Consider the following 26,760-nt stretch of genomic DNA (forward strand, 5'->3'; position numbering starts at 1 on the left):
AACTAAAACTGAAATAACCACCATACCTGGAGGTGCCTCAAAACTGTAGGATAGGCTGGAGGACTTCTCAAATTGAGAGCCCCCCAAGAGTATTCTGGTGGGACAATACTCTGCCTAGAAAGCATGGGAGCACAACTCCAAGCAAGTTGCCAGTCCTTTAATATAATAGCTTCAGAGTATGAGCACAGCACTCGCTTTCCGCTTCTCTTACCGCCCATATTTGGGAAGCCTTTCTCAGCAGGAACACATGCAATCTTCCCAAAAATATTGCAAAAGTGGTTACTATAAAGGACAGCGAAGTTTGATATTATAGCTTTCACAAGGCTTTCAGCCAACAACCAGATTTCAAATGATACTCCATCCTGTGAGCTGAATAAATCTTTCTCAAGATCATCAGTAATCCCTGCAGGTGGAATGAAGTCTCTTCCAAGTGACTCAACTCTCTTGGCACATTCAAGGATAACATCAGATTCAGCTGAAGTGCGAAGACCCACCTTCTTCAAAATACGTAGCCATCCTTCAGAAATAAACCTTTCTCCAGGAAATTTTATTCTCATGCCTGAGAACACTGATGCTAATAAAGCATCACTGGGATCAAACAGATCGTTAGGTTTATAGAGTTCTGCAGACATTTCATCAGCGCTTCTAACAAATTTGGTCTCCTTAAGTACTTCAATAATTGACGAGTCTTCTTGTAGATCCTGCCAATTTGAGTATAGGTATATTAAAATATCTTCCTGTACAGACTGAGGCTTTCCATCGAATCCAGGCAATCCAAATTTGACAAAAATCTGTTGATCATGCAACTCCGGGACCCCAAGGGCTCGAAAAAGAGGTTTCACATTAGAATTAGTGTAGACAGATAGACAGCGTTCATCAAATGGCTTAAGAAAGGTATTAGAAGGAATCATACAAAGGTCATGACTCTGCAATCTCGTATATGTTCCCACAACTGTTTTGTATATAGGCAAATCACGCAGTACTTCAAGCTCTTCTCTTCCATAGCCAGAGCTATTGGCAGAAAAATCAGAAGCAAATAGGGCAAAAAGCTCATCACGTTCAGAATCTGGAAAGGAAGTGAGTTCCGGAAAGTAGCCAGCATTTTTAGCTGCGACAAGCTTGGATGCTATAACTTGACCTAATGAGTGCTCCTCGCTGGGTAAACATTTGCAAGGACCAGCACAATCCAAGAAAGAGTTATCAAACATGGGTATATTGCACTGGTTCAGCAGCGACATCAACCAAGGGTATTTTCTCTCTGCAACTTTAAATGATAAGCTGTAGGATTGAATCTCTTCAGATTCCAAAGATAATCCAGACAGATCAGCTTCTCTGCTTCCCCTGTCATCAATGGGTGGAATAAAAACAAGTTTTCGCTCCTTCACACGGCATAGGACTGGACGACCAAGAAAAGCAGGAATAAGAGGCCAATCAGCAAAAAGTGCTAGGTCATCTGAACAGTTATCGACCATCTTCCAGAAAAGTCTAATCCAATTGGGAGAAGGACCACATTCACTTGCGTAAGTAGCATTGTTCTCCCATGAGAACCAGGGTGCCATATTTGAGTCCACCACATGATTTACCCAGTTTTCATGGAAGAGAAACCTCATATGATTTGCCAGCAAAATAAGGGAGAAATTTTGCAGCTTTAATAATGACTGAATCGTGCTGTTAGAGAAAATGTTCACCAGTATTGATCTCTCCAGTATTTTAGGATGAATAAATTTAGCAGCTAAGGAAATCATTAGTGATTGTTGGTCTTTGTTTCCAACCCAAAGTTCAGTAGCACCCAACCTAGCAAGATGATTTGTTCCTGTTGGACAGGGTAACCCTCTGAGTTCACCAGCTACAGCTAGTAGCTTCTGATCAATTCTATTTCTGATACTATCTCCGATGGTTCCCGAAATAATATTCCTTTGAGATAAAGCACCTCCTCCACGGCCAATATCTTCAACAACAACCCGGCCTAGATCAAATAAGGCCTTCCCTAAACTTGTCATCATCTCAATGGCATCTCCTCCTGAACTGCTTGAAGGTTGCAGAGTGTTGCGACTTCTAAGAGAACTGGAGCTTGATTCAGAGAAAGAATTCGTCTGACCTTCAGCAATTTCCTTAACAGAACCTAAGTTGCTAATGTCTCTGGATGAATCAGGCCCACTTGGTTCACAGGTCTCTAGAAGCTGGATAATATCTGATAAGCAGTACTCAAGTACATCTACATAAGTCTCAACTGATCCGAGAACAATAGATGTTGAAGAAGCCCGAAGAAGGTCTCGGACCATTTTAGGTTTGATTTCCCTGACAGTAACCCCTAAGGCTTGTATTTCACTCACCAACTCCCATGGTACAGAGAAAACTGGATAATGTTCTTTCACGAACGCACAAACTGTAGCTGGAAGCAAGCCACCCTCCACTCCACTTCCAGGCTGAGAAAGAAACATACCTTCCTCAGCCTTCACTAGATTTCCTGAATACAACTTCCAAACAGGAAGATCGATAAGACGAGCATAGAACGGCTGAATAACTTGCTGAGTTATACATTCCCAATCTGATTTGCAAACCTTCACTGACGTGGAATCATTTCCAATTTTCTCTTGTTCAATCAGCAAATTTCTGGTTGACCTGGGCCAAAATGAATAGATCTGATCACCATAAGCGTTCAGAGTCAAACTGACAGCTCTGGCCAGACTAGGCTCCAGAAGAGATGTTGATGGTTCCCTCCTCAACTTTTGCATTTCCAATACCAGCTTCAAATAAGAATCACGAACACAACACATTAGTTCTCGATTCCAAGCTTCAATCAATTGATTTCCAGCATCAAACCGCGACCCTGCCAAAGCCTCCATTTCTTGGTCTTTGAAAAGAAAGCGTCCCTGATTATGACATACTAGGAAATATCCAAGTATAGTGACTGGTATGTTTATAGCACTTGACAGTGGAAGTGGGGACATGATAGAGCTTGACGAACAAGTATTGCTAGGCTGGCCATTTTGCGATATCAGTGTTGCGACACCACCAACAGGTGTAAGGTTGTATGCCATGTACCGCCTGCAAAACTGCTAGTAAGCGACCTGATGACCCAAAAATGATAGATTGATGGAGAACATGCTAATAAGGGAATTGTTACAGTAAAATATCAAAGGATATTATATGGTTTGGGGGGTGGAAGGGGAATGGTGGATTCAAGCGCGAATTACAAGCCTATAAAAGTGCAGTGTATTCTTTGTTCCACTAGGCATTCAAATTTCTAAGGATAATCAAATAGTCCTCAACTGTTTTACACAACAGGCCATTATCTGTTCACGCAGACATACTAGAATGATTTTCAATTACACATATTTTAAGAAAAAAGCTAGGATTTGATCTGTGTAGGAGTTTACTTGATTAGCTGAACAAGTACGATATTCTTCAAGGAACTGAGTAACCATCTGTCTAGTTTTCAAAATCAGACAAAAGGATGTCAGGCCTACCGGAAATGATATCAGAGGATTGTACTTTTACGTAGTTCTAACTGGATATTACATTTGAAAATGAAAGTTGTTAGATACTTTATGTATATATTAGTATACTTGGTCCTGCATTGGAATAGGAATATTATGGATTTGTAGAGTGTAGATATAAATAGGCTCCTTGTATTATAGTAAATGAAGCATATCAATAATTCTCACATGGTATCAGAGCTTTTAGGGAGAAAATTATCGATGTGCATCATTCCAGCGACATCCGGGAAGAAAGACCTCACTACCGAGCAATTTTCCAGCAGTATACCACTGTTTGAGGATTCGCTGTTTCCTAGGTGTGTTGCGCATACACCAGTACCACCAATAGTATCGGAATCCTTGTGCAACGAGAACCCAATAAAAATCATTGTCATCGAACCTCCAACGCGCCCGCACACGGCGGCCAGAAGTTATTTTCCAGCGAGATCCAGTCATGCGCCGGCGCATGAAGACTCGCTCCGGCAGATTCTGGCGGGTAGTTTTTTTCTTCGGTAATCGCCTATTTATTCCGAGCCTACCCATCCAGATTCCACTATTCCGATGATTTTTTCTAGATTGCAGTGAACTTTTTCAGATTCCGACAACTATTTTAAGAATTTTCCAAATTCAAACTTATCTTTATGGTTCTTAGGGTCTTCCAGCCAGCTCGAAATAACCCATCCATCTTTCTTTATATATTCTGACCATCAAACTAGGGTTCCAACGAGGTCCAGTTAATCTTTCCAGCGAATTCTCATCTTTAGCGATTAAACAATATTTTTCGGCAATATACAGAGTGTTTCCGGTGTTTATTCACCTTTTGCAGCATTTATCCAGAGTTGTACCAGTATTGTTCACCCATGATTTGTTTTCGACAAGTTTACAAGTGAAGTTGGTATAATTACCTGAGGTTATTTGAATTTTGATTGCAACTGTTGAGTTGTCCCACATCGGAGGGATTTGAGGTCCTTGGTCTCCTTATATGGCTTGGGCAATCCTCACCTCATAAGCTAGCTTTTGGGATTGAGTTAGGCCCAAGGTCCATTCTTATCATGGTATCAGAGCCAGACTCATCCCAATTATTGTTACCGATGTTGGGCCCCCATTTATGTTGTCCACGCTCCAGAGATCTGGGCGTGAGAAGGGGTGTTGAGTTGTCCCACATCGGAGGGATTTGAGGTCCTTGGTCTCCTTATATGGCTTGGGCAATCCTCACCTCATAAGCTAGCTTTTGGGATTGAGTTAGGCCCAAGGTCCATTCTTATCAGCAACAAATGGCAACAAATACTTTGAACCGTTGGATGGTTTCTCTACTAAATTATATTGAGTTCTTTCGGTATAAAGCACGTAAACAGACATCTTCCGTTGATTGATTAGAGATTTCCTAGCTTAATTGTAGGAGTAATGTTGACCGATTAGAAATGTCCTAGCCTAACTGTAGGAGTAGATTGATTCTAAAATATTTCCTTTTACTATAATTGATGTGTAATTGATTGTCTTTCCTTATTTAGTCTGATGACTCATTATATAAGTACCCATTCTCATGGGATGTAAAAATAATCAAGAAATACAAAGAAGCCTTTTCTTCTTCTTGAAATCTTCATGGTATCAGAACCATTGCTGCCTTTTGAGGTGAGTTTTCTTCCTCTACAGCACTAGGGTTCCATATTTATATCAAGTAGTCGAGTTTTTCCTCCCTTCTTCCTCGTCACTGCCATAACAGTGATTGTTTGCGAAACCTACAAACTGCTAGATTTTTTCGTCCACTTTCTGAAGCAATATTTTCCTTGAAGTCTGTAGAGTTATTCCAAGCTTGGTTGGAAGACTCATTTATCTCTCACACTAGACCAAACATAGCCTATTCAATTAGCCTCTTGAGCTAGTTCATGCATGATCTCAGAGATCATCTTATACTTTCTTTCACATTTTACGGTATCTGAAGTCTGCTCCTGGGAAAGGTCTACATTTCTCCAAATATTGTCACCTCTAAATAGAAGCCTTTACAAACGCGGATTAGGCTGGGTCTCGAGATCACAAAAAATTTACATCCGGTTACTGTACACTCATAGAAGGAAATTTATTACTTGGAGAAGCAAAACGCTAAGTGTAGTTGCTAGATCAAGTGCGGAGGCAGAATATAGAGTTATGGCTCAGGTATCTATGAACTTTTGTGGTTACAAAAGCTACAAGAGGAATTGAGATTGTTCGAAAACAGGAAACTTTCCTTGTATTGTGATAATAAGGCCGTAATCAGTATAACTCATAATCAAGTCCAGCATGACTGAACAAAGAACGTTGAGATTGATCAATATTTCATAAATAAATTTAAAAAAAAGTTACGCGTGGCATCTTAAGTTTGTTCCATGTGTCATCAGAAAAGCAGCTAGTTGTTTGTTTACCAAAGGCCTCAACAAACGGACTTTCCATATACTGGTTTGCAAGTTAGACATGTGTGACATCTTTGCATTAACTTGAGGGGGAATGTTGATTGAGTAGAGATTTCCTAGCTTAATTGTAGGAGTAATGTTGATTGATTAGAGATTTCCTAGCTTAATTGTAGGAGCAAATTGATACTACAATATTTCCTCTTATTGTAATTGATATGTAATTGATTGTCTCTCTTTATTTAGTCTTAGGGCTCATTGTATAAGTGTGCATTCTCATTGGATGTAAAAATCATCAAGAAATACAAAGAAGCCTTTTCTTCTTTTTAAAATCTTCATCTTATAGGATTATGTTGTTCATATAGGTAATAAAGTGACTTGTATCTTCCAATCTTCTTCCCACTCTCAGGTCATTGATTCAGGTGCATTTGATCACATCTCTGGTAACAAATCTCTTTTCACTACTATTTCTTTACTCAATAGTTGTTTCCAACAATCACAATGGCCAATGGATCCCAAGTCATGGCAGTTGGAATAGGTCAAGCGAGTCCACTTCCTTCCTTACCTTTAAATTCAATTCTTTATGCTCCCGGTAGTCTTTTTAATCTCACATTCATTAGTCGCTTAGCCAAATCATTTAACTGCTTTGTTCTATTTTTTGATGACATTGTTTTTATACAAGAACGCAGTACGGGATAGATTATTCGTAGCGGGCATGAATCAAATGGACTTTATTATCTTATCCTTGATAAATTATATGAACTCACACCTTATCCTCCTTTAACGACTTGTCTTGTTACTGCTTCACCAGATTTATTACATAAACGGTTAAGACATCCCTGTTTATCCAAACTTTAGAAAATGGTATTCGGATTGTCACACTTGTCCGCTCTAGAGTGTGAGTCATGTCAACTCGATAAGCATACTCGTTTCCATCTTCCTCGGCATCCTGATCATCAAGCAAAGCCACATTTCACTTTAGTCCACTCCGATGTTTCGGGTCCTAGTCGGTTCACTTCTACCTTATGATTCCACTACTTTGTCAGTTTCATTGATGATTATTCCAAGTGCACTTGGATGTTCTTGATATAAAATCGATCTGAGTTGTTTTCTATTTTTCAGACCTTTCACGCTGAAATCCATAATCAATTTGGAGTTTGGGGCTTCTATCTGCACAGTTCATAATGATAATGCCTCAGGGTATTGTCTTTCATATTTTAGTAATTTATGAACTCTCATGGGGTCATTCATCAAACCTCTTGTCCATACACATCTCAACAAAATAGGGTAGCTGAAAGAAAGAACAAATATCTCATTGAAACTTCTCTTTTTCTCTCTTTCTAATTCTAAGGATTAAGTCTTCCGCTAACATAACAAAAAAGAAAGGAAAGCAGGGAAGAAGACTAAGCTCTGTCCGAGAAGATCGGGTATTCAACTTCATTCATGCCGAGCGGCAAGAGGGGTAGCAGGAACTGGAAAGGATTATTCGACCTGATCGATTTGCCTGGCCCAAAACGTGTGCTTCCACGGAGTATGGTTCAACCCGGGCTAGCTATGGAACAGGCCTATGAACTAGGGACTCCGTTTCGGGATCTTCATCGACTGGATAAAGAGTTTCCACTGATGGGGAGGTTCTTTAATTGGCTAATTGACTTAGTGAATCGGCTCTCATGTTTCATTGTGTTATTGGGAGGGATGTAGTTCTTGTATCCCCGCTCACCTTTGTTCTCTTCCACCCCGTGTCTTTGGGAGCACGCATTTTGTTCATAACCACCTTACTCCAAGAAAAGATAACTTAGCTCCTCGTGCTGTTAAGTTTGTATTTCTAGGTTACTCAAGAATGCAAAGGGATATCGATACTATTCATCTAACCTCCAGCAATGCCTTATGTCTGCTGATGTTACCGTCTTTGAAACCTAACCATACTTAACAGATTCAGGTGATCACCTAGACATTTCTGAGGTGTTACCAGTACCATCTACCTCCACAGCTCCAGCTCCACCACCTACCGCTTCAGTTCTATCACTTATAGCTCCAATTCCAGCTCCACCACCTACAGCTCTAGTCCTATCACTTATAGCACTATTTCCATCAATTGCGGGTCCAGTTCAACCTTCTACAGCTCCACCACTCCTGACTTATCATCGTCGTCAGCGTCCAACACCAGGTCCAGATGATCACGTCCTTTATCCTTCACCTACTGCGGACTTGTCTCCTTCTAGTTTATTTATCACACTTCGGAAATGTATTAGATCCACTCTTAATCCAATACCATTTATATTAGTTTGAGTTAATCATCGTTTATCATCAACTCGTTATGCCTTTGTGTCATATTTGTCCTCTATTTCTATCCATAAGACCAAAGGTGAAACGCTATTTCATCATAGATGGCGACAGGCTATAATCGAAGAGATATCTGCTTTACATGCTAGTGGTACATGGGAGCTTGTTTCTTTACCTCTAGGTAAATCTATTGTTGGTTATAGGTGGGTATATACGGTCAAAGCTGGTTCAAATGGTCAAATTGATCACCATAAAGCCCGCCTTGTTGCCAAATGTTATACTCAGATACTTGGGCTTGATTATAGTGATATTTTCTCTCCCGTGGCTAAAAATAACATATGTCCGCCTTTTTATATCCATGGTTGTTCTTTGTTATTGGCCTCTTTTCTAGTTGGACATTAAGCATGCTTTTCTCCACGGTGACCTTGAGGATGAAGTTTATATGGATCAACCACCTGATTTTATTGCTCATGGGAAGTCTAGTGGCATTGTATATCAGTTGCGCCAGTCATTTTATGGTCTAAAACAATCTCCTAGAGCATGGTTAGGTAAGTTTAGCACAGTTATTCAGGAGTTTGGCATGACTAATACTGAAGCTGATCATTCTGTGATTTATCCGCATTCTGCTCAAAATTTGTGTATTTATTTGGTGGCTTATGTTGACGTGAAATAATCAAGATGGTATCACTAGTTTGAAGCATCTCCTTCAACACTTCCAGACTAAGGATCTGGGCAGATAGAAGTATTTTCTAGGTATTGAGGTCGCTCAATCTAGCTCAAGTATTGTTATTTCAGAGCGGAAGTATGCCTTAGACATTCTTGAGAAGATAGAAATGACGGATTATAGACCCAGGGACACTCTTATGGATCTGAATACTAAACTTCTACAAGGACAGGGGGAGGCCCTTAGCGATCCTACAAGATATAGGCGGCGACTCGTTGGTAAGTTTAATTAACTCACAGTGACTAGACTTGACATTTCCTTTCCTGTGAACGTTGTAAGTCAGTTTATGGATTCTCCTTATGATATCCATTGGGATGCAGTTATCCAAATTCTTCAATAATAAAATCAATCCCAGACAAAGGAATATTGTTCGAGGATCGAGGTCATAAGCAGATGGTTTGATACACGCATGCAGGATCACTTTTTGATAGACGTTCTACGCCTGAATATTGTGTTTTAGTAGGAGGTTTGGTGTCTTAGAAGAGCAAAAAATAGAATGTGGTTGCTTGTTCTAGTGCAGAAGCAGAATATCGAGCAATGGCTATATCAACATGTGAGCTAGTTTGGAAAAAACAGTTGCTCAAAGAATTGAAATTTGGTAAAATCAGTCAGATAGAACTGGTGTGTGATAATCAAGTTGCCGTTCATGTTACATCAAATCATGTGTTAGATTGTTATTTTGTCAGAGAAAAGATACTCTCCGGAGATATTGTTAATAAGTTTGTGAAATTCAAATGATCAGCTTGCAGATATTTTCACCAAGTGTCTTACTGGTCCTCGTATTAGTTACATTTATAACAAGCTTGGCACATACATATGCGCTGGCTTAAAGGGGCAGTTAGATAGTTTATGTATATATTAGTACGCTGAGTCCCACATTGGAATAGGAATAGTATGGATTTGTACAGTGTACATATAAATAGACTCCTTGTATTATAGTAAATGAAGCATATCAATAATGTATATTTCCCGTGCTCTTTCTCACAAAAGCCCAAAAATAATAATAAAAAGAAACTACTGTTAGAGACGGACAATCACACCGTTAAACACATATTCCATTCTAGTTTGTCCAAACCTCCCTCATTGCCAGTCCCAAACAATGTCTAATTCCCTTAAAGCCCTACCATATTGGATTTTTTTATAAATAAGTTTAATTCCCTTCAAGCTCTACCCTATTGTATTTTTTATAAATACACTCCTAACACTAACTTATACTCCCTCCGTTCCAATTTATGTGAACCTGTTTCACTAGGTACGAGATTTAAGAAAAAATGAAGACTTTTGGAATTTATGGTCCTAAACAAGTCAAAAAGGGGCCCAGAGTATTTGTGTGGTTATAAAAGCTTCTCAGTAAGGGTAGAATGGTAAGTTTAAATTAAATTGTTACTAAATTTAGAAAGGGGTTATTCTTTTTGGAACGGACCAAAAAGGAAATAGGTTCACACAAACTGGAACAGAGGGAGTACCTTCTTACTTTTTCCAAAAAAACAGTACTACTTTCTATGACCACCAGGTGTGCCCAAGTCAAAAGAGGACCATTCACCTTCGGGTGTAGGGAAAATAAAATTGCTCACTGTACATAGTTCAATTCATCTAGCAATCTACCTGTCAAGTGCCATGTTTCTTGTTTGTCCTGAACCCAGACTAAGCACAACAAGCCAACGGTCAACTATTTTAGTTCCTTGTTTCCAAAAATTCACATCTATGACTTGTAGCTTGATTGCAGAATTTGAGCTACTGAATAGACTAGATATCTGGAACTTTTTCCACTTCTTCTCCGGGAAAGGGTTTCTACTAACTGAATACAACGGATCAATGTCAACAGAATAATCCAAGGATGGTTGAGGGCTTCCTTGCTCCCATATTGACAATGAAATCTGAAAAATATTGTTTCATGAAAAGAACAATGTTATGTAGATCAGATCCACAAAGAAATATGCATACAGCAATTCCAAATTGACAATGAAATCTGAAAATGTTGTTTCACATACTGAACAAAGTTATGGAGATGAGATCAATAAAGGATATGTGAACATTAATTCAAAATATTAAGCAAAAGCTTGTGCGAAATAAATCATAGGATAATTAGCCATCCTTAAGGATAAGTAGAATTAAAACATATCCACTCAATTTTAGCCAGCGTAAAAAGAATGAAGTTTTTGGGAGATTGGCCAGGACCATGGAGTTTAAATGTAAACAATTAAGAGATCTAGGCTCAATTTTTCAGTAGAATGACACAATAGACGAAGATCTATCATGTGGAATTGAATAAGAAAGCTGAAATAGAGGAGTGCTACTGTAGCAGTACGCAATAGGGCCCTACCTAGCAAGATGAAAGGAAAGATATACAGGAAAATGGTGAGACCAACGAATTTTTAATGGGATTGAATATTGGGTCTTTAAAGCTCAGCATACCCACAAGATGAATGTTGTAAAAATGCGGATTTAGATGGATGCGAACTCATACTAGATAACACAAGATTAGAAATGATAGAAGGCTGCCCGAGACAATATTATCATGCCTATGTAGACCTCCAAATACATTAGTCTGTAGTTGTAATACCACGAAACTTATTGTGTTAACAAAGATAAATCTAAGACCACATGACGAAGTTTTCTCAAATGACCTACAGCTTTTAGATTCCATGTGGATTTTGACGAAGGACAAAGCACAATGGAAGCAATATCCATATAGACATGCCAACTAGTTGAACTTAAGGTTTAGTTGTCATTTAAACACTTACATTGGGCAGTGTTTGACATGGGTATTTTTAGTTTTGTTAGAGATTCTATGTCAGTATATGGTTAATTGCGAAATTTAGAAATTCCTAGTTTTGCGTAACCTCTAATTTGTCCTAAAAACAAGTTAATTTGTTCAGGAAATAAATGGTCCCAAATGGACAGAATAGGTACGAGAATTCACATAAACCCAACTAGTTTGAAATTGAGGCATAATTATAGTAGTTGTTTTTGGATAATTGGTTTTAAAATGCACAAACATTTATTTATAGTTATTTACTTTTAGCCATGATAAATAACTCATCACGCAAGATGATCTATAACTGGGTACTTCATAAAAAAAATCTATATTTGAGTAACCACTCTACCTTAACAGGTAAAAGATTGGAAATAAACTAAGGTACCACTTAAAAAAGTTAAAGGTATTAACACATCCAACTTGAAAATAGAGAAGCATTACCTGCAAAACTGACTTCAAAAACAAGATCGTTGCAGAAGCATTATTTAAGAATTTATCAAGTATCATTGAAATCTTCTTCAGGCCAAATTCAACTCCATCTTTCATGCATTCTGGTGAAAAAGGCATGCGTATGACAGTAGAATTGGACAATGACCATGGCACATTTTGATCAATCAACAAGGGACTGAATTGATCACGGAATCGCTCTGTCAAATTTGTCCCTGCACCAAGCCAAGAAAATAATCTCGTTCATCAATGCCTAACAATGTTGGATGTAATACTTGAAATCCTCAGAAAATCTTATAGAGCACATGTTAAACAGAGATGAGCTTGGTTGATGGAGCTGAACCAGAAGTTCTGGACAGTGAAAGGAAATACAAAAACAAGATTTCTGAATATTTAGCTAGGAACACATCAGCAGCTATACCCCATTTGTACAATATTTGGTTGAAATTAAAACAACTGCGCATTTGAACTTGAAGTTAGAAAAAAGTATTTGGAAGCTAGTTTGTGTTTTGGATATGAACTTCACTTGGAGAAAAGTTGGAGTAGACTGTTAATCATTTCACTTGAAATACTCCTCAAACAATTTTATCAACTTCAAATTCTCTATTTCAAGTTGAAGTTGAAAAGATGGACAAAATAATAAAATAAAAATTGACTCAATATTTGCATATAATATTTGGTTTGAAGTTCCAAAAAAGGTCTGTGTAGATGGGATTTGGAGACATCTCCCAACACAATTCACTTTATTGATTCCAGGGTAATGAACACGTTTTAGATCAGTTATGATTTTTGTTCTATGGTCTGACCTCATAACATGTTGATACCAATCCCAGTCATGATTTCACCCATTGCATTAATTTATTATTCTTTAGTTTCACGTAATCAATTTTACCATCCATATTAACACACATAAAGCAACAATAACTTCTAGAACCAGCCCTCGTGGATTATGCCAGATAGTTTTTAGTTCCAAGTGGTGACTTTAGGAACTTTTTTAGTTCTTGATCTTTCAAGAACACGTTTCTTGATCTAAATTCGTTCTTTTGATATCATAGAATCATAACTTTCATTGAATTGGTGCAGCATCAATATTTACTTGTTTTGAACGAGTAAATAGTCTTTCTTATAGTTCAGATCGTTATCTTTCACCTCGTTTTGAATCATCAGATTCTGAGTCCTAAAACTTGAGATACGTTGTTTCTTGAAATCAACCCACAATTCACGTTTTCGTTTCAAGACCTTGATCCTGGTCGGTTGGTTCTTTATTAACTCAAAAAATCACATCAATTTGGTATCAGAGCTATAATCCACAGGTCCAAAGGTTGAGAAATCATCATGTCTAAGATTCAACTAAGAGGAAGATTCTTGGTTCAAGAAGATAAAAAAACGAGACAACATGAATCTCGTTTCCACACTAGATGTACCTCCCATGGAAAAGTTTGTTCATTGATCATTGATCGTGGGAGTCACATAAATATCGTTTCTGAAGAGATTGTTATTGAGCTTAGTTTGTCAACCAAACTTCATCCATATCCTTACAACATCGAAGTTGAAGGTGATGATGGTTTAGAGGTAACTCGTCAATGCCTAGTCTCTTTTTCTATTGGCAATATTTACAAAGACCAGATTTGGTGTGACGTAGTGAATGCGTGTCACTTATTACTTGGAAGACGATGGGTGTCTGATAGGTGTGCTAAATATGATGAAGACCTTAACACCTATTCTTTTACAAAGGATGAACGTAAGAGTATTTTAGTACCATTGAATCCCGAAGAAATTGCTAAAAATCCGAAGACCAAGAATGATTCTTTTGTGACCAAATTACAAACATTTGGTCCAATCAATAGAGAAAAGTCTTTGAATGTTGGTATTACTATGGAAGAGCACAAGAAGGAGGAGCATGCACTAAATCCACAAGCTGAGGATTTACCTCCGAAGTTTGATGATGATCCGTTGGAGCATCCCATATGTGAGCTTAACTTTTCACCTAATAGAGATGTTCAACATAATATTGATTTGATTGTTGATTTTATCCTTCCAAACGAGGCAACATATTGCATTAATCCAGAAGTCCATGAAATTTTGCAAGTACGAGAGGAAGGGCTGCTTAAAAAGGAGTCCATAATGGAGGGTTTGAGTTCATATTTTGTTCCAGCTTTTTTCTTGCCCCCTGTTAGAATAGTTATGTAAATAGTAGTAAATAACCCTAATCTCATATGTATTAGTAGTAGGACATGTTATGTATATATATAGGGCTCATTGTATTATATTTAACATATGAGAATAATATCAATAATATTTTAACCCGTGCTTTCTCACATGGTATCAGAGCAATTGTGAGAGATTTATCGCTATGCATAAATTCCAGCGATTCCGGGAAGAGAAATCAGTCACCGGAAGCCTTTTTCCGGCGACTTTTTCAAGGTTGTTTTGCGTCTGCATTGTCTCTGTCAGTGTTGTGCAAAATCCAACACTACCACAAGAGTCACCACTGTCCGGCGACCAAACCCTAGAAAAATCTCCGGCAACAGCCTCCCACGCGCCACCAGAAGCTCACGTGCCGGCGCGTGCAGCATCCTCCAGCCATTTTTTGAAAAACTTTCTTCAGAACAGTTGGGTCGTGTACCAATTCCGACCCCACCCATACTGTTTTCGTTTGATTCTGACCACTTTGAGTTTTTCCGGCGACTACACTGATTTTTTCCGGCAGCTACAGTAATTTCCCGACAAAAACAGTGCCTCCTTCATCTGTTTCAGCGAGTTTTCAATTGATTCTTTCTGTTATTTGGTAATAATTTTATAGACCTCACTTCAATCCAACGATGTCTTTGGGAGTCGATGCTTTCGGGTCTAAAAACCTGGGTTCTGGCAGTTCCGGTGTTATGATTACCTCAGAACCTTTAATGGGAAGTTCGAACTACTTAGCTTGGGCTTCGTCTGTCGAGTTGTGGTGTAAAGATCAAGGAGTTCAAGATCATTTAACAAAAAAGGCTAGCGAAGGTGATGAAAAGGTCAAAACACTTTGGGAGAAGGTCGATGCTCAGTTATGTAGTATCATGTGGCGATCTATTGATTCCAAGTTGATGCCCTTGTTCCGTCCACTCCAGACATGTTATTTAGTTTGGGAAAAGGCTCATAATTTATACACTAATGACATATCTTGTTTCTATGATGTAATATCGCGAATGACAAGCTTGAAGAAACAGGAATTGGATATGTCTACTTACTTGGGAGTACAGGCAGTCATGGAAGAATTTGAGACGTTGATGCCAGTTTCTGCTAGTATTGAAAAGCAACAAGAGCAACGACAGAAGATGTTTCTAGTTCTTACACTTGCTGGACTCCCTAATGACCTTGATTCAGTACGTGACCAGATTTTGGCTAGTCCGACTGTCCCCACAGTTGATGAATTATTCTCTCGATTACTTCGCCTTGCTGCAGCACCAAGTCACCCAGTGAGCTCATCACAGACACTTGACTCATCTGTTCTCGTATCCCAGTCAGTGGACAATCAGGCATCTCAAACTATGGAGAATAGACGAGGAGGTCGTTTTGGAAGATCTAGACCCAAGTGCTCTTATTGTCATAAACTTGGACACACTCGTGATGTGTGCTATTTTTTAAATGGTCGTCCACCCAAAAATGCTTATGTTGCTCAGACCGAGACTACAGGTAACCAGGGATTTTCTTTATCTGAAGGGGAGTATAATGAGTTCCTTCAGTATCGAGCAAGTAAGCAGACATCTCCACAAGTAGCCTCGGTTGCTCAGACTGATACTTCTGTTGCTGGTAAATCTTTTGCTTGTGTTTCCCAGTCTAGTACTCTTGGACAATGGGTTGTGGACTCAGCCGCTTCTGATCATATCTCTGGTAATAAATCACTTTTGTCAAATATTGCGTATTCACAGTCTCTTCCCACTGTTACTTTAGCCAATGGGTCTCAAACTAAAGCAAAAGTTGTTGGACAAGCGAATCTCCTACCCTCTGTCACTCTAGATTCCGTTCTTTATGTCCCTGGCTGTCCTTTTAATCTTGCATCTGTTAGTCGTTTGACTCGTGCCCTCCATTGTGGTATATATTTTATTGATGATTCTTTTATTATGCGGGACCGCAGTACGGGACAGACGATTGGAACATGACTTGAATCAAAAGGCCTTTACTACCTTAACTCACTCAATTCCTCCCTGGCATGTATAGTTACCGATCCTCCGAACCTAATTCACAGACATTTAGGACATCCAAGCTTCAGAAGATAGTGCCTAGTTTGTCTAGTTTATCTACATTAGAGTGTGAGTCATGTTAGCTCGGGAAACATACCCGAACCTCCTTTCCTCGTAGTATTGAGAGTCATGCAGAGTCTGTTTTTTCTTTAGTTCATTCTGATATATGGGGTCCTAGTAGAGTCAGCTCAACCTTGAGATTTCGTTATTTTGTTAGTTTCATTGATGATCATTCAAGATGTACATGGATTTTCTTAATGAAAGATCGTTCTGAGTTGTTTTCTATATTCCAGAATTTTTGTGCTGAAATTAAAAATCAATTTGGTGTTTCTATTCGCACTTTTCGCAGTGATAATGCCTTAGAATATTTATCCTCTCAATTTCAGCAGTTTATGACTTCTCAAGGAATTATTCATCAAACCTCTTGTCCTTATACCCCTCAGCAAAATGGGGTTGCAGAGAGAAAGAATAGGCACATCATTGAGACTGCTCGCACACTTCTCATTGAATCTCATGTTTCGTTGCGTTTTTTGGGCGATGCAATTCTCACAGCTTGTTATTTGGTTAATCGGATGCCTTCATCTCCCATCCAGAATCAGATTCCATATGCAGTATTGTTTCCCCAGTCACCCTTATACTATGTTCCCCCTCGTGTTTTTTGGAGCACTTGTTTTGTTCATAACTTAGCCCCTGGGAAAGATAAGTAAGCTCCCCGTGCTCTCAAGTGTGTCTTCCTTGGTTATTCTCGTGTTCAGAAGGGATATCGTTGTTACTCACCTGATCTTCGTAGGTACTTTATGTCATCTGGCGTCACATTTTTTGAGTCTAAACCTTTCTTTACCTCTTCTGACCATTCTGACCATCTTGATATATCTGAGGTCTTACCTATACCGACCTTTAAGGAGTTTACTATAGTTTCCCCTTCACCTTCCGCCATAGAAGTTTTACCCATTCCAACCATTGGGGAGTCTAGTGTTGCTCCTCCTAGATTCCCCGCCACAGGAACACCACTCTTGACATATCATCGTCGTCCGCGCCCAGCATCACGCCCAGCTGATTCACGTCCTGCACCTGACCCTGCTCCTACTGCGGACTTGTCTCTTCCTAGTACACCGATTGCACTTCGGAAAGGTATACGGACCACCCGTAATCCTAATCTCCATTATATCGGTTTAAGTTATCATCGTTTGTCATCACCCTATTATGCGTTTATATCTTCTTTGTCCTCTGTTTCCATCCCTAAGTCTACAGGTGAAGCATTGTCTCATCCAGGATGGCGACAGGCTATGACTGACAAGATGTCGGCTTTACATACGAGTGGTACTTGGGAGCTCATTCCTCTTCCTTCAGGTAAATCTACTGTTGGTTGTCACTAGGTATATGCAGTCAAGGTTGGTCCGGATGGCAAGATTGATCGCCTTAAGGCCCGTCTTGTTGCCAAGGGATATACTCAGATATTTGGGCTCGATTACAGTGATACCTTCTCTCCCGTGGCTAAGGTAGCATCAGTCCGCCTTTTTCTATCCATGGTTGTTGTTCGCCATTGGTCTCTCTATCAGCTGGACATTAAGAATGTCTTTTTACACGGTGACCTTGAGGATGAAGTTTATATGGAGCAACCACCTGGGTTTGTTGCTCAGGGGGAGTCTCGTGGCCTTGTATGTCGCTTGCGCCGGTCACTTTATGGTCTAAAGCAATCTCCTCAAGCCTGATTTGGTAAGTTCAGCACAGTTATCCAGGAGTTTGGCATGACTCGGAGTGAAGCTGATCACTCTGTGTTTTATCGGCACTCTGCTTCGAGTCTCTGTATTTATCTGGTGGTCTATGTTGATGATATTGTTATTACCGGCAATGATCAAGATGATATTTACTAAATTGAAGCAACATCTCTCTCAACACTTTCAGACTAAGGACCTGGGCAAACTAAAGTATTTTCTGGGTATCGAGGTCGCTCAGTCTAGCTCAGGTATTGTGATCTCACAACGGAAGTATGCCTTAGATATTCTTGAGGAGACAATAATGACAGGTTGTAGACCTGTTGACACTCCGATGGATCCGAATTCTAAACTTCTGCCAGGATAGGGGGAGCCTCTTAGCGATCCTGCAAGATATGGGCGGTTGGTTGGTAAATTAAATTACCTTACGGTGACAACACCTGACATTTCCTTTCCTGTGAGTGTTGAGAGTCAGTTTATGGATTCTCCGTGTAATAGTCATTGGGATGTAGTTGTTCGCATTCTTCGGTATATAAAATCAGCTCCAGGCAAAGGTTTATTGTTTGAGGATCGAGACCATGAGCAGATCGTTGGATACCCAGATGCTGATTGGGCAGGATCACCTTCTGATAGACTTTCTACGTCTGGATATTGTGTCTTAGTAGGAGGAAATTTGGTATCTTGGAAGAGCAAGAAACAGAATGTGGTTGCTCGGTCTAGTGCCGAAGCAGAATATCGAGCAATGGCTATGGCGACATGTGAGCTAATTTGGATCAAACAATTACTCAAGAAGTTGAAATTTGGTGAGATTAGTCAGATAGGACTTGTGTGTGATAATCAAGTTGTTCTTCATATTGCGTCAAATCCACCACAAGAGAACTAAACACATTGAGATTGACTGTCACTTTGTCAGAGAAAAGATACTCACGGGAGATATTGCTACAAAGTTTGTGAAGTCGAATGATCAGCTTGCAGATATTTTCACCAAGTCCCTCACTGGTCCTCGTATTAACTACATATGTAACAAGCTCGGTACATATGATTTATATGCACCAGCTTGAGAGGGAGTGTTAGAATAGTTATGTAAATAGTAGTAAATAACCCTAATCCCGTATGTATTAGGAGTAGGATATGTATTGTATATATAGGATGAATATTTTCGAGAATATGTAGGAACATGAAATCTCAACACAAATTCCATCTATGGTTATGATCTAGTTAAATATGAGAGCATTGTTGCTGATGAATTCTCAAGAAGATATACTTCGATCTCTATTCCTCAGGAAGTTTTAAAGGGTAGGAATGAATATACTATTCCTCCAAAAGTGTTTGGGTGTGTTTGCTTTGTCCAAACTAGGAATTCTGGAAATTTGATCCTAGAGCTATAAAGTTGTTTTCATTGGGTATTCTCCGATACAAAAAGGTTACAAATGTTATCATCCCTATAAGAGATCTTTTGGTAGCATGGATGGTACCTTTCGAGAATATGAGCCCTATTTCAGTATTATCTCATCACCTCTTCAGGAGGAGAGCAGTAAGGAGGAAGAGATGATTCTACCTAGTTCCATTGTTGGACCTCTTGATATCATTGTCACAAGGAAAAGTGAAATTGGAGAAAGAATTCAGGGGGAGACTATTGGGCGTTTGGATAGGCCTGATTTGAAAACTTACTCAAAGAGAAATAGAGCTGAAGAAGCCGTCATGCAATCTAGTTAAGCTGAACCTTCTTCTACCGCAGAGTTATCTACATTTCCTAATGAGTTAGATGTGCCTATTGCTCATAGAAAAGGAGTCAGATCTTGCACCACCAAACACCCTTTATCTAGTTTTGTCTCTTATAATTCTTTCTCTCCCTCCTATAGAGCCTTTTCCTTGTCTATTTCTTCTATATCTAATCACCAAAATTGGAGGGAAGCTTTTGCAGATCCTAAATCGAAGCACGCTGTGATTGAAGAAATGAAGGCCTTGTCAAAAAATGAGACTTGGGAACTTGTCACTTCACCACCACGCAACAAGTTAATTGGCTGCAAATGGGTCTTCACTATGAAGCACAAAGCTGATGGCACTCAGACTTATGGAATGGATTATTTAGAGACAATTGCTCCTGTGTTTAAGATGAACACTATCAGAATTCTTTTGTCTTGTGCAGCTAATCTTGATTGGAACTTGCAACAGTTTGATGTGAAGAATGCATTTCTTCACCAGAGACTTAGAAGAAGAGGTGTATATGGTGATTCCTCCTAGATTTGATACTGCACAAAGTCAAGGAAATGTATGCAGATTAAAGAAAGTCTTGTAAGGGCTGAAGCAATCCCCTAAAGCTTGGTTTGACAGACTCTTTAAAGCAATGATCTCATTTGGTTACCACAAAGCAATGTTGATCACACCCTCTTCATAAAACATCAAACGGGTAAACTCAATCTTCTCGTAGCTTATGTTGATGACATAGTAATAACAGGAGATGACAAAGAGGAGATGGCCCGATTGAAGAAGTTGTTGGCACATGAATTTGAGATCAAGGATCTAGAAAAATTTCAGTACTTCTTGGGAATTGAGGTTGCTAGATCAAAAAGATGAATCTTTATTTATCAGAGGAAGTATATTCTGGATCTCTTGAAGGAAACTGGTATGACAGGTTACAGACCCGCAGAATCTCCCATTGAAAGCAATCACAAGTTACAAAGTGGAGTTGGAGAGGTAGCTGATAAGGAGAGATATCAGATGCTGGTTGGAAGACTCATTTGGTTGGAGGACTCATTTATCTCTCCCACACTAGACCAGACATAGCCAATTCAATTAGCCTGGTGAGTCAGTTTATGCATGATCCCCGCGATCCTCATATGCAAGTTATCTTTCACATTTTGTGGTATCTGAAGTCTGCTCCAGGGAAAGGTCTACTTTTCTCCAAACATACGATCACCTTCAAATCGAAGCTTTTACATATGCGGATTGGGCTGGATCTCTAATGACAAGATCTACATCCGGTTACTGTACGCTCATAGGAGGAAACTTGGTTAATTGGAGAAGCAAGAAACAAAATGTAGTGGCTAGATCAAGTGCGGAGGCAAAATATAGAGCTATGGCCCAGTGTGTTTGCTAACTGCTTTGGCTACAAAAGCTACTAGAGGAATTGAGACTATCTGAAAAAGGAAAACTTTCCTTGTACTGTGACAATAAGGCTGCCATTAGTATAGCTCATAATCAAATCCAGTATGACCGAACAAAGCATGTGGAAATTGATCATCATCAAAGAAAAAATTACAACTGGTGTCTTGAGTTTGTTTCATGTGCCATCGGAAAACAGCTAGCTGATGTGTTTACCAAAGGTCTCAACAAGCGAACTCTCCACACATTGAATTGCAAGTTGGGCATGTGCGACATATTTGCACCAACTTGAGGAGTGTTAATTAGCATGATTTTAGAAGATTTGATTAAATTTAGGAGATTGTTGATTAGCATAATTTTAGGAGATTTGATTATACTCTAGGAGATTTGATTTTATTTGATTCTATTTGATAGTTGGATTGATTGTACAGATTTATTTTATTTCCTTAATTAGTATTAAGAGCTTTATATAAACTCTCTTGCTCATGGGATGTAAACACACACAAAAGTACAAGAAGCCTTTTCTTCTTCTCAAAATCTACAATGTGTGCATAATGCAATTTAGAACTACCTTTTGTTATGAGATCATAACAGACCATGGAATGTGAAAAACCCACAACTACTTGTCTAATATAACAAATACTTTGCAGTGGCAGGTCATGTCATCGTTATACTAAACTTATCTTAATGTTACATATTTACATATTAATATACGACAATGAATATTTTCTGTTTCTACATGGTAACTTCGAATAGAAACTGCTAAATTACATTTTTTTTCCTTTTTATGGAATCATTTCAGACAAATTTTGATTAATAATCATATAATCGGGTACTGAAGGAGAGCCTTAGCGTAACTGGTAAAGTTGTTGCCATGTGACCAGGAGGTCACGGGCTGGAGCCGTGGAAACAGCCTCTTGCACAAATGCAGGGTAAGGAGTCCGGCCCTTTCCCGGACCCCGAGCATAGCGGGAGCTTAGTGCACCGGGCTGCCCTTTTTTTAATCATATAATCGGTACTGCATTGTATCTGTAACAACCAAATCTGTTCACATCTCTCTAGCATAAAGCACAGGAGTATATAAGCATGATTAAACACTTGAGCAACTACAATGCAGTATGTACCTCTTAGAGAGAACATTTTTGCAGCCGGTGCGCGATGTGAAGGCATTGCAAGAGCTAAACCTCGAGGATCAAACATGTACAAGAATCCATCTGAAACAACTGACACAAAATCACTTATCGAAAAACAACTAAGCAACCCTAGCCCATAATTCATGGTATCACCACGCAGACTCCAAGGTGGAAGAAATTGTAGTCCAGCTACTTCATCTCTACTTAAGTTTGCCCCTTCAAGGATGACAACTAGTGCAGGCCCTTGAAAGTCACCTGCAAAATAAGAGGCTTCTGAATGAAGACGAACTTCTACAGTGCCTAAAATCCAGACTACTTACTATCAGGAAACACAGATCATAGGAGGGGAGGTGGCACAAAAGTTATTCCTCAGAAAATCTCTAGAGGCAACTGTACATATTACAAAGTGCTTTAGTCGTCCTTTAAGATGTGGGTTATTAGTTATGTTCTTACTTTGTTTACGTAATTATTTGTTTTTGGGATACAATTGTTTTACTTTTAAGCAGTCACATTATGGACAAAACTTAGGAATCCTAGTTTGTCTAGGATAATAGGTATCAGAGTATTTCCGTTACCTAAAAATGGAGCTAGATATAACCTACCATTCATTCATCTCAGTGTGTAAGAAATAAACTATTGACTACCTGGAGGCCACAGAATGAGGGACCAAGATGACATTAAAAGCTGTGTTTTTAGAAAACAGTAGAAGTGATGGTACAGGTTTTTGAGAATGGTAACAACTTTTATATAAAGTGATGGTACAGTTTATGATGTACTCTAGTAGTCCTTAAACGCCGGTTTTTAGGATTTGGGCTATTTGTTAGGTTCTTATTTAGTTCAGATCAATTTTTCATTATATGAAATCTAGTTGTTTTTCAGTTATTTTACTGTATTTCTTTCTTTTTTTAAGCGGCCTTTTGATGGAAAACAGTTAGGAATCCTGGTTTGTTTGAGGATAATAGGTCCAAGAAATATTTTCTCCTTATAAATGATTCAAGAAACAACTTTTTAGTCATTCATCCTCTTATCTTGGATTGGCACTTCTGAGATTTACAATGGAACTTGGGTTTGCTTTGCTTTGTAGCAGTCTTCTATAGGCTTGTCATTTGTTTCCCTCAGATATACTAAGACTTTTATATGAACTGAATGCATTAAAAAAAAAATACTGCGCCTCCTCCTGGATCACCACATTAATGTAGGAAAGAACAATCAGAAAAAGCAATTAGAATAACTGTGTCAAGGGAGCACAGCTCAACTGTAAAGCAGAGTGCAAGAAAAAATGAGAACATTTAAGCTCGTAAAATATTTAAAATGCAAATTAGGTTAACATTCAAGCTCAACTCTGGATTTCTGCCAACACTATATTAATTAGATTGAAAAGAAGCCTCATTGATGAAAACCAGAAGTAAAAGCAAGGTAATGGAATGCAGGCACAAAACCTCCCCAGTAAAGAAGAGTAAAAGAAGACAAAGAAGAAATAGCAGTTGAAAGATGCTATGGTTATAGCACATGCTAATTGCATAAAAATGTCACCATGAAAATCGCAACACATCAATTTCTATAAAACCAAAAAAAACCTAAAAAGTCACCTCACTATTCATATTTTTTATCGTTAACCTCGCTATTCATATTATTGTGTACTGAGATGCATAAACCACCTACCTCTAAATGAGAAGGTATACTTAAGTTATCTGATCAAAATATTAATCTTTAAAACTTCAGAGCAGAAAATAAGCAAGACCATACAGCAACTGAAGGTGCTTTCAAGCTCAATAACACGCAAAAGTCACATGTTTCTGCCATTAAAAATGTCGGAGAAATAACCAATAAGTAGGTTTAGAACTATGTACCTAGATTATGCTGCAGAAGGGACTGACACCGATGTTCCCTTCTGTCAAAAATCAGATGAAGCTTTTTTGCTTTGCAGCAATCTGCCAACTCAAGTAGGTCATACAAAAGGAAATCAGTCTTTCCATACAACTCTAGAAGTTCACATATTTTTGGGTAATCCATGCACAGTAAGTCTTTTGTCATTTCTTCACTGACTAATGACACACTTCGAAGCGATTGAATACCCAATCTGTCAGCAAGATTCTGGCTGATAGACGGATGAACCAGACGTTTTCCACCAACAGTGCTGCTCTCCATCCAAGGAGCATCGTTATAAACAAGATTCCCAGCACTCATAAGAGCTCCAGAAGAATCAGGAAGTAATAAAGGAGTACTGGAAGCCTCAAACATTAAGCTATCCATGTTGCAATCTGCAATTGCTTCTAGCACATGATTGACAAAACTCAGCTGATCAGCAGTAAGGGGGAACCCTTTCACATCATTTTGCAACCTTTGTAAAACTTTGAAGTAATCAAAAACATCAAAGCTGAGTCTAACACCTAACTCCAGAAGCAAATCTCTGAAATCCGTTAACTCAGATGGTACAACATACAAGTAGGGGCTGTATTTCACAGGTGAATCAAAAGCAAGTACATCAGGAGAAACAAAATCATCTCCTATCCATACCCACCGAGCACCATCTAAGGTAGACTTGAGAACCTTGAAGTCGTCAGTACCAATAGATTCTTGCAACTGTGAATAAATTAAGAGCACCTGCTTCTGCAAAACTGAATCAAAATTATGTGCTGCATCTGAGTCATCATTTACCTCCACATAGAATTTAGATAGTCCAAGCAATTGTTCAGACAGAATCTTTATACTTGGGCTATCCATCCAACCAAGTTTACGTTGCAGATGCTCTGAACATTCACCATCCAGGATATGCATCTTAGATGAAACCATCCACATCTGCGACTTGGGCCGAACGTTACTTGGCATCGCAATTTTTCCTCCTGAGGCTAACCACGGTAATCCTCTAATAGGCGGATCTATAAGTACAGGACACCAACTTATGGATCCCAATGCTGACCAAAATTCTTCTCCAGACATATCATCGATCCAGTTGCTGAGAAATGAAATAAATCCTGAGAGGTCCTCCAAGAGGTTGTCAGTAACATCAACAGCTCCTTCATTGCAAACACTAAGACATAACCCCTGAGAAGATTCATGACCAACACTGGGTTCCCCTTCCTGTGATGAGAGTTTTGCTGCAACTGTGTCCAACAAGTAACACAACCTGCTACCATACTTCACCACTTCTAACTCTTCGGAATTATGTAACAATGACACAGATGTGGCACAATCTAGCAAACCAGTAAAGCTCAAAGATTGCCGAAGCCCAAGGTTAACCAAAATATCAAGACACTCAGGAGTAGAGAACTTTTCAGATGGAAAAAAGGCACCTCCATGCAACAACATTTTCAGTTCTGGTATACGAGGATCATAAAGCCTACAGAAACATTACAAATTCCACAATCATATACTCCCTCTTTTTCACTTTGTTTGGCACTATTTCCTTATTAGTCCATTTAAAAAGATAATGAGAAGCATTTCTAGTCACACAAATGCTATGTCATGTTTAAAACCACAAGTTTAAAAAGTTTTATAGCCACACAAATATTATCGAATATTTAAGACTACAAGTTTCAAAAGTCTTCCTTTCTTTCTTAAGTTTTGTGCCAAGTCAAACTACAACAAATAAGTTTTATAGTTTAAAAACTTAAGTTTCACAAGTTTAAGTTTTCTTTCTTAAGTTTTCTTAAGTTTCACAAGTTTAAAAAGTTTTATAGCCACACAAATATTATCGAATATTTAAGACTACAAGTTTCAAAAGTCTTCCTTTCTTTCTTAAGTTTTGTGCCAAGTCAAACTACGACAAATAAAATGAAACGGAGGAAGTACGTAAGAACATACCCCCCGTGTTACACACACACACACATGAGAATGTATTGTATGTAGATCACATAAATACACCATACTTAATGGTATACGTTAAAACTTCTAAGCATAGGTAGAATAGCAGAAAGAGTTTGAGCATTTGATGGATTTTATAATCCGACAGCACGGGTACCAAGTTGCTAACTCATCAAAAATATTCTTTCAAAATAAATTGCAGTGAAGACTCCCTGCTAGTAACAGATTTTATGTGTTAGATTTACTCGACTACACATCAATTACAGTGAGTATGTTGATTATGTAACACAATCTTCAGTCCAGCCACTTTTTTAGGAAAAGATTCAGCTTGATGATTTTTGGTGTTGATATTTAAATGAAAAACTTCTGTAGCAAAACCAAAAACGACCAAGAATGTACCACTAATTTTATATTAAGTATACCTTTAATACTACAATAGATTGTCACTTCTCATAAGAAAATGACTCCTCGTCTAATTTTATTTTTTTTCGTGAAATATGATCTACAACCTAGTGACCTACCCCTAGGAAATAATGCTGCTTTTTCCGTAGAATTACTTTCTGCATCATTTTCTTGACTTTTCTCAGAGAAAACATACCAATGATTTTACCTTTTATATTGTTTTACAATTGATAGCATTACACTTGTGCCTAACAACTTCTAAGGAGACCTAATTTGACTGAGAGAAACAAGAAACTATTTGAGATC

General features: G+C 38.6%; 1 protein-coding gene across 4 annotated transcripts in view; it reads right to left on the reverse strand.

The window, feature by feature from the left end:
- Positions 1–26,760, reverse strand: part of LOC107792423 (uncharacterized) — a 50,421-nt gene that overhangs the window by 13,501 nt on the left and 10,160 nt on the right. For all 4 annotated transcript variants that reach the window (XR_012700174.1, XM_075233081.1, XM_075233080.1 and 1 more), the window contains 5 exons: positions 24,099–25,588; positions 22,240–22,503; positions 12,070–12,290; positions 10,476–10,747; positions 27–3,048 (listed from right to left, as the gene is read on the reverse strand). Coding sequence is in view for 3 of the 4 variants with exons in the window: in XM_075233081.1 (XP_075089182.1) it covers positions 27–3,048; positions 10,476–10,747; positions 12,070–12,290; positions 22,240–22,503; positions 24,099–25,588 (5,269 nt within the window). In the remaining variant the exon portion in view is untranslated. The remainder of the gene's footprint in view (positions 1–26; positions 3,049–10,475; positions 10,748–12,069; positions 12,291–22,239; positions 22,504–24,098; positions 25,589–26,760) is intronic.

The sequence above is a fragment of the Nicotiana tabacum genome, chromosome 16 (genome assembly GCF_000715075.1).
Source record: "Nicotiana tabacum cultivar K326 chromosome 16, ASM71507v2, whole genome shotgun sequence".
In the NCBI taxonomy this organism is placed as follows: Eukaryota; Viridiplantae; Streptophyta; class Magnoliopsida; order Solanales; family Solanaceae; genus Nicotiana; species Nicotiana tabacum.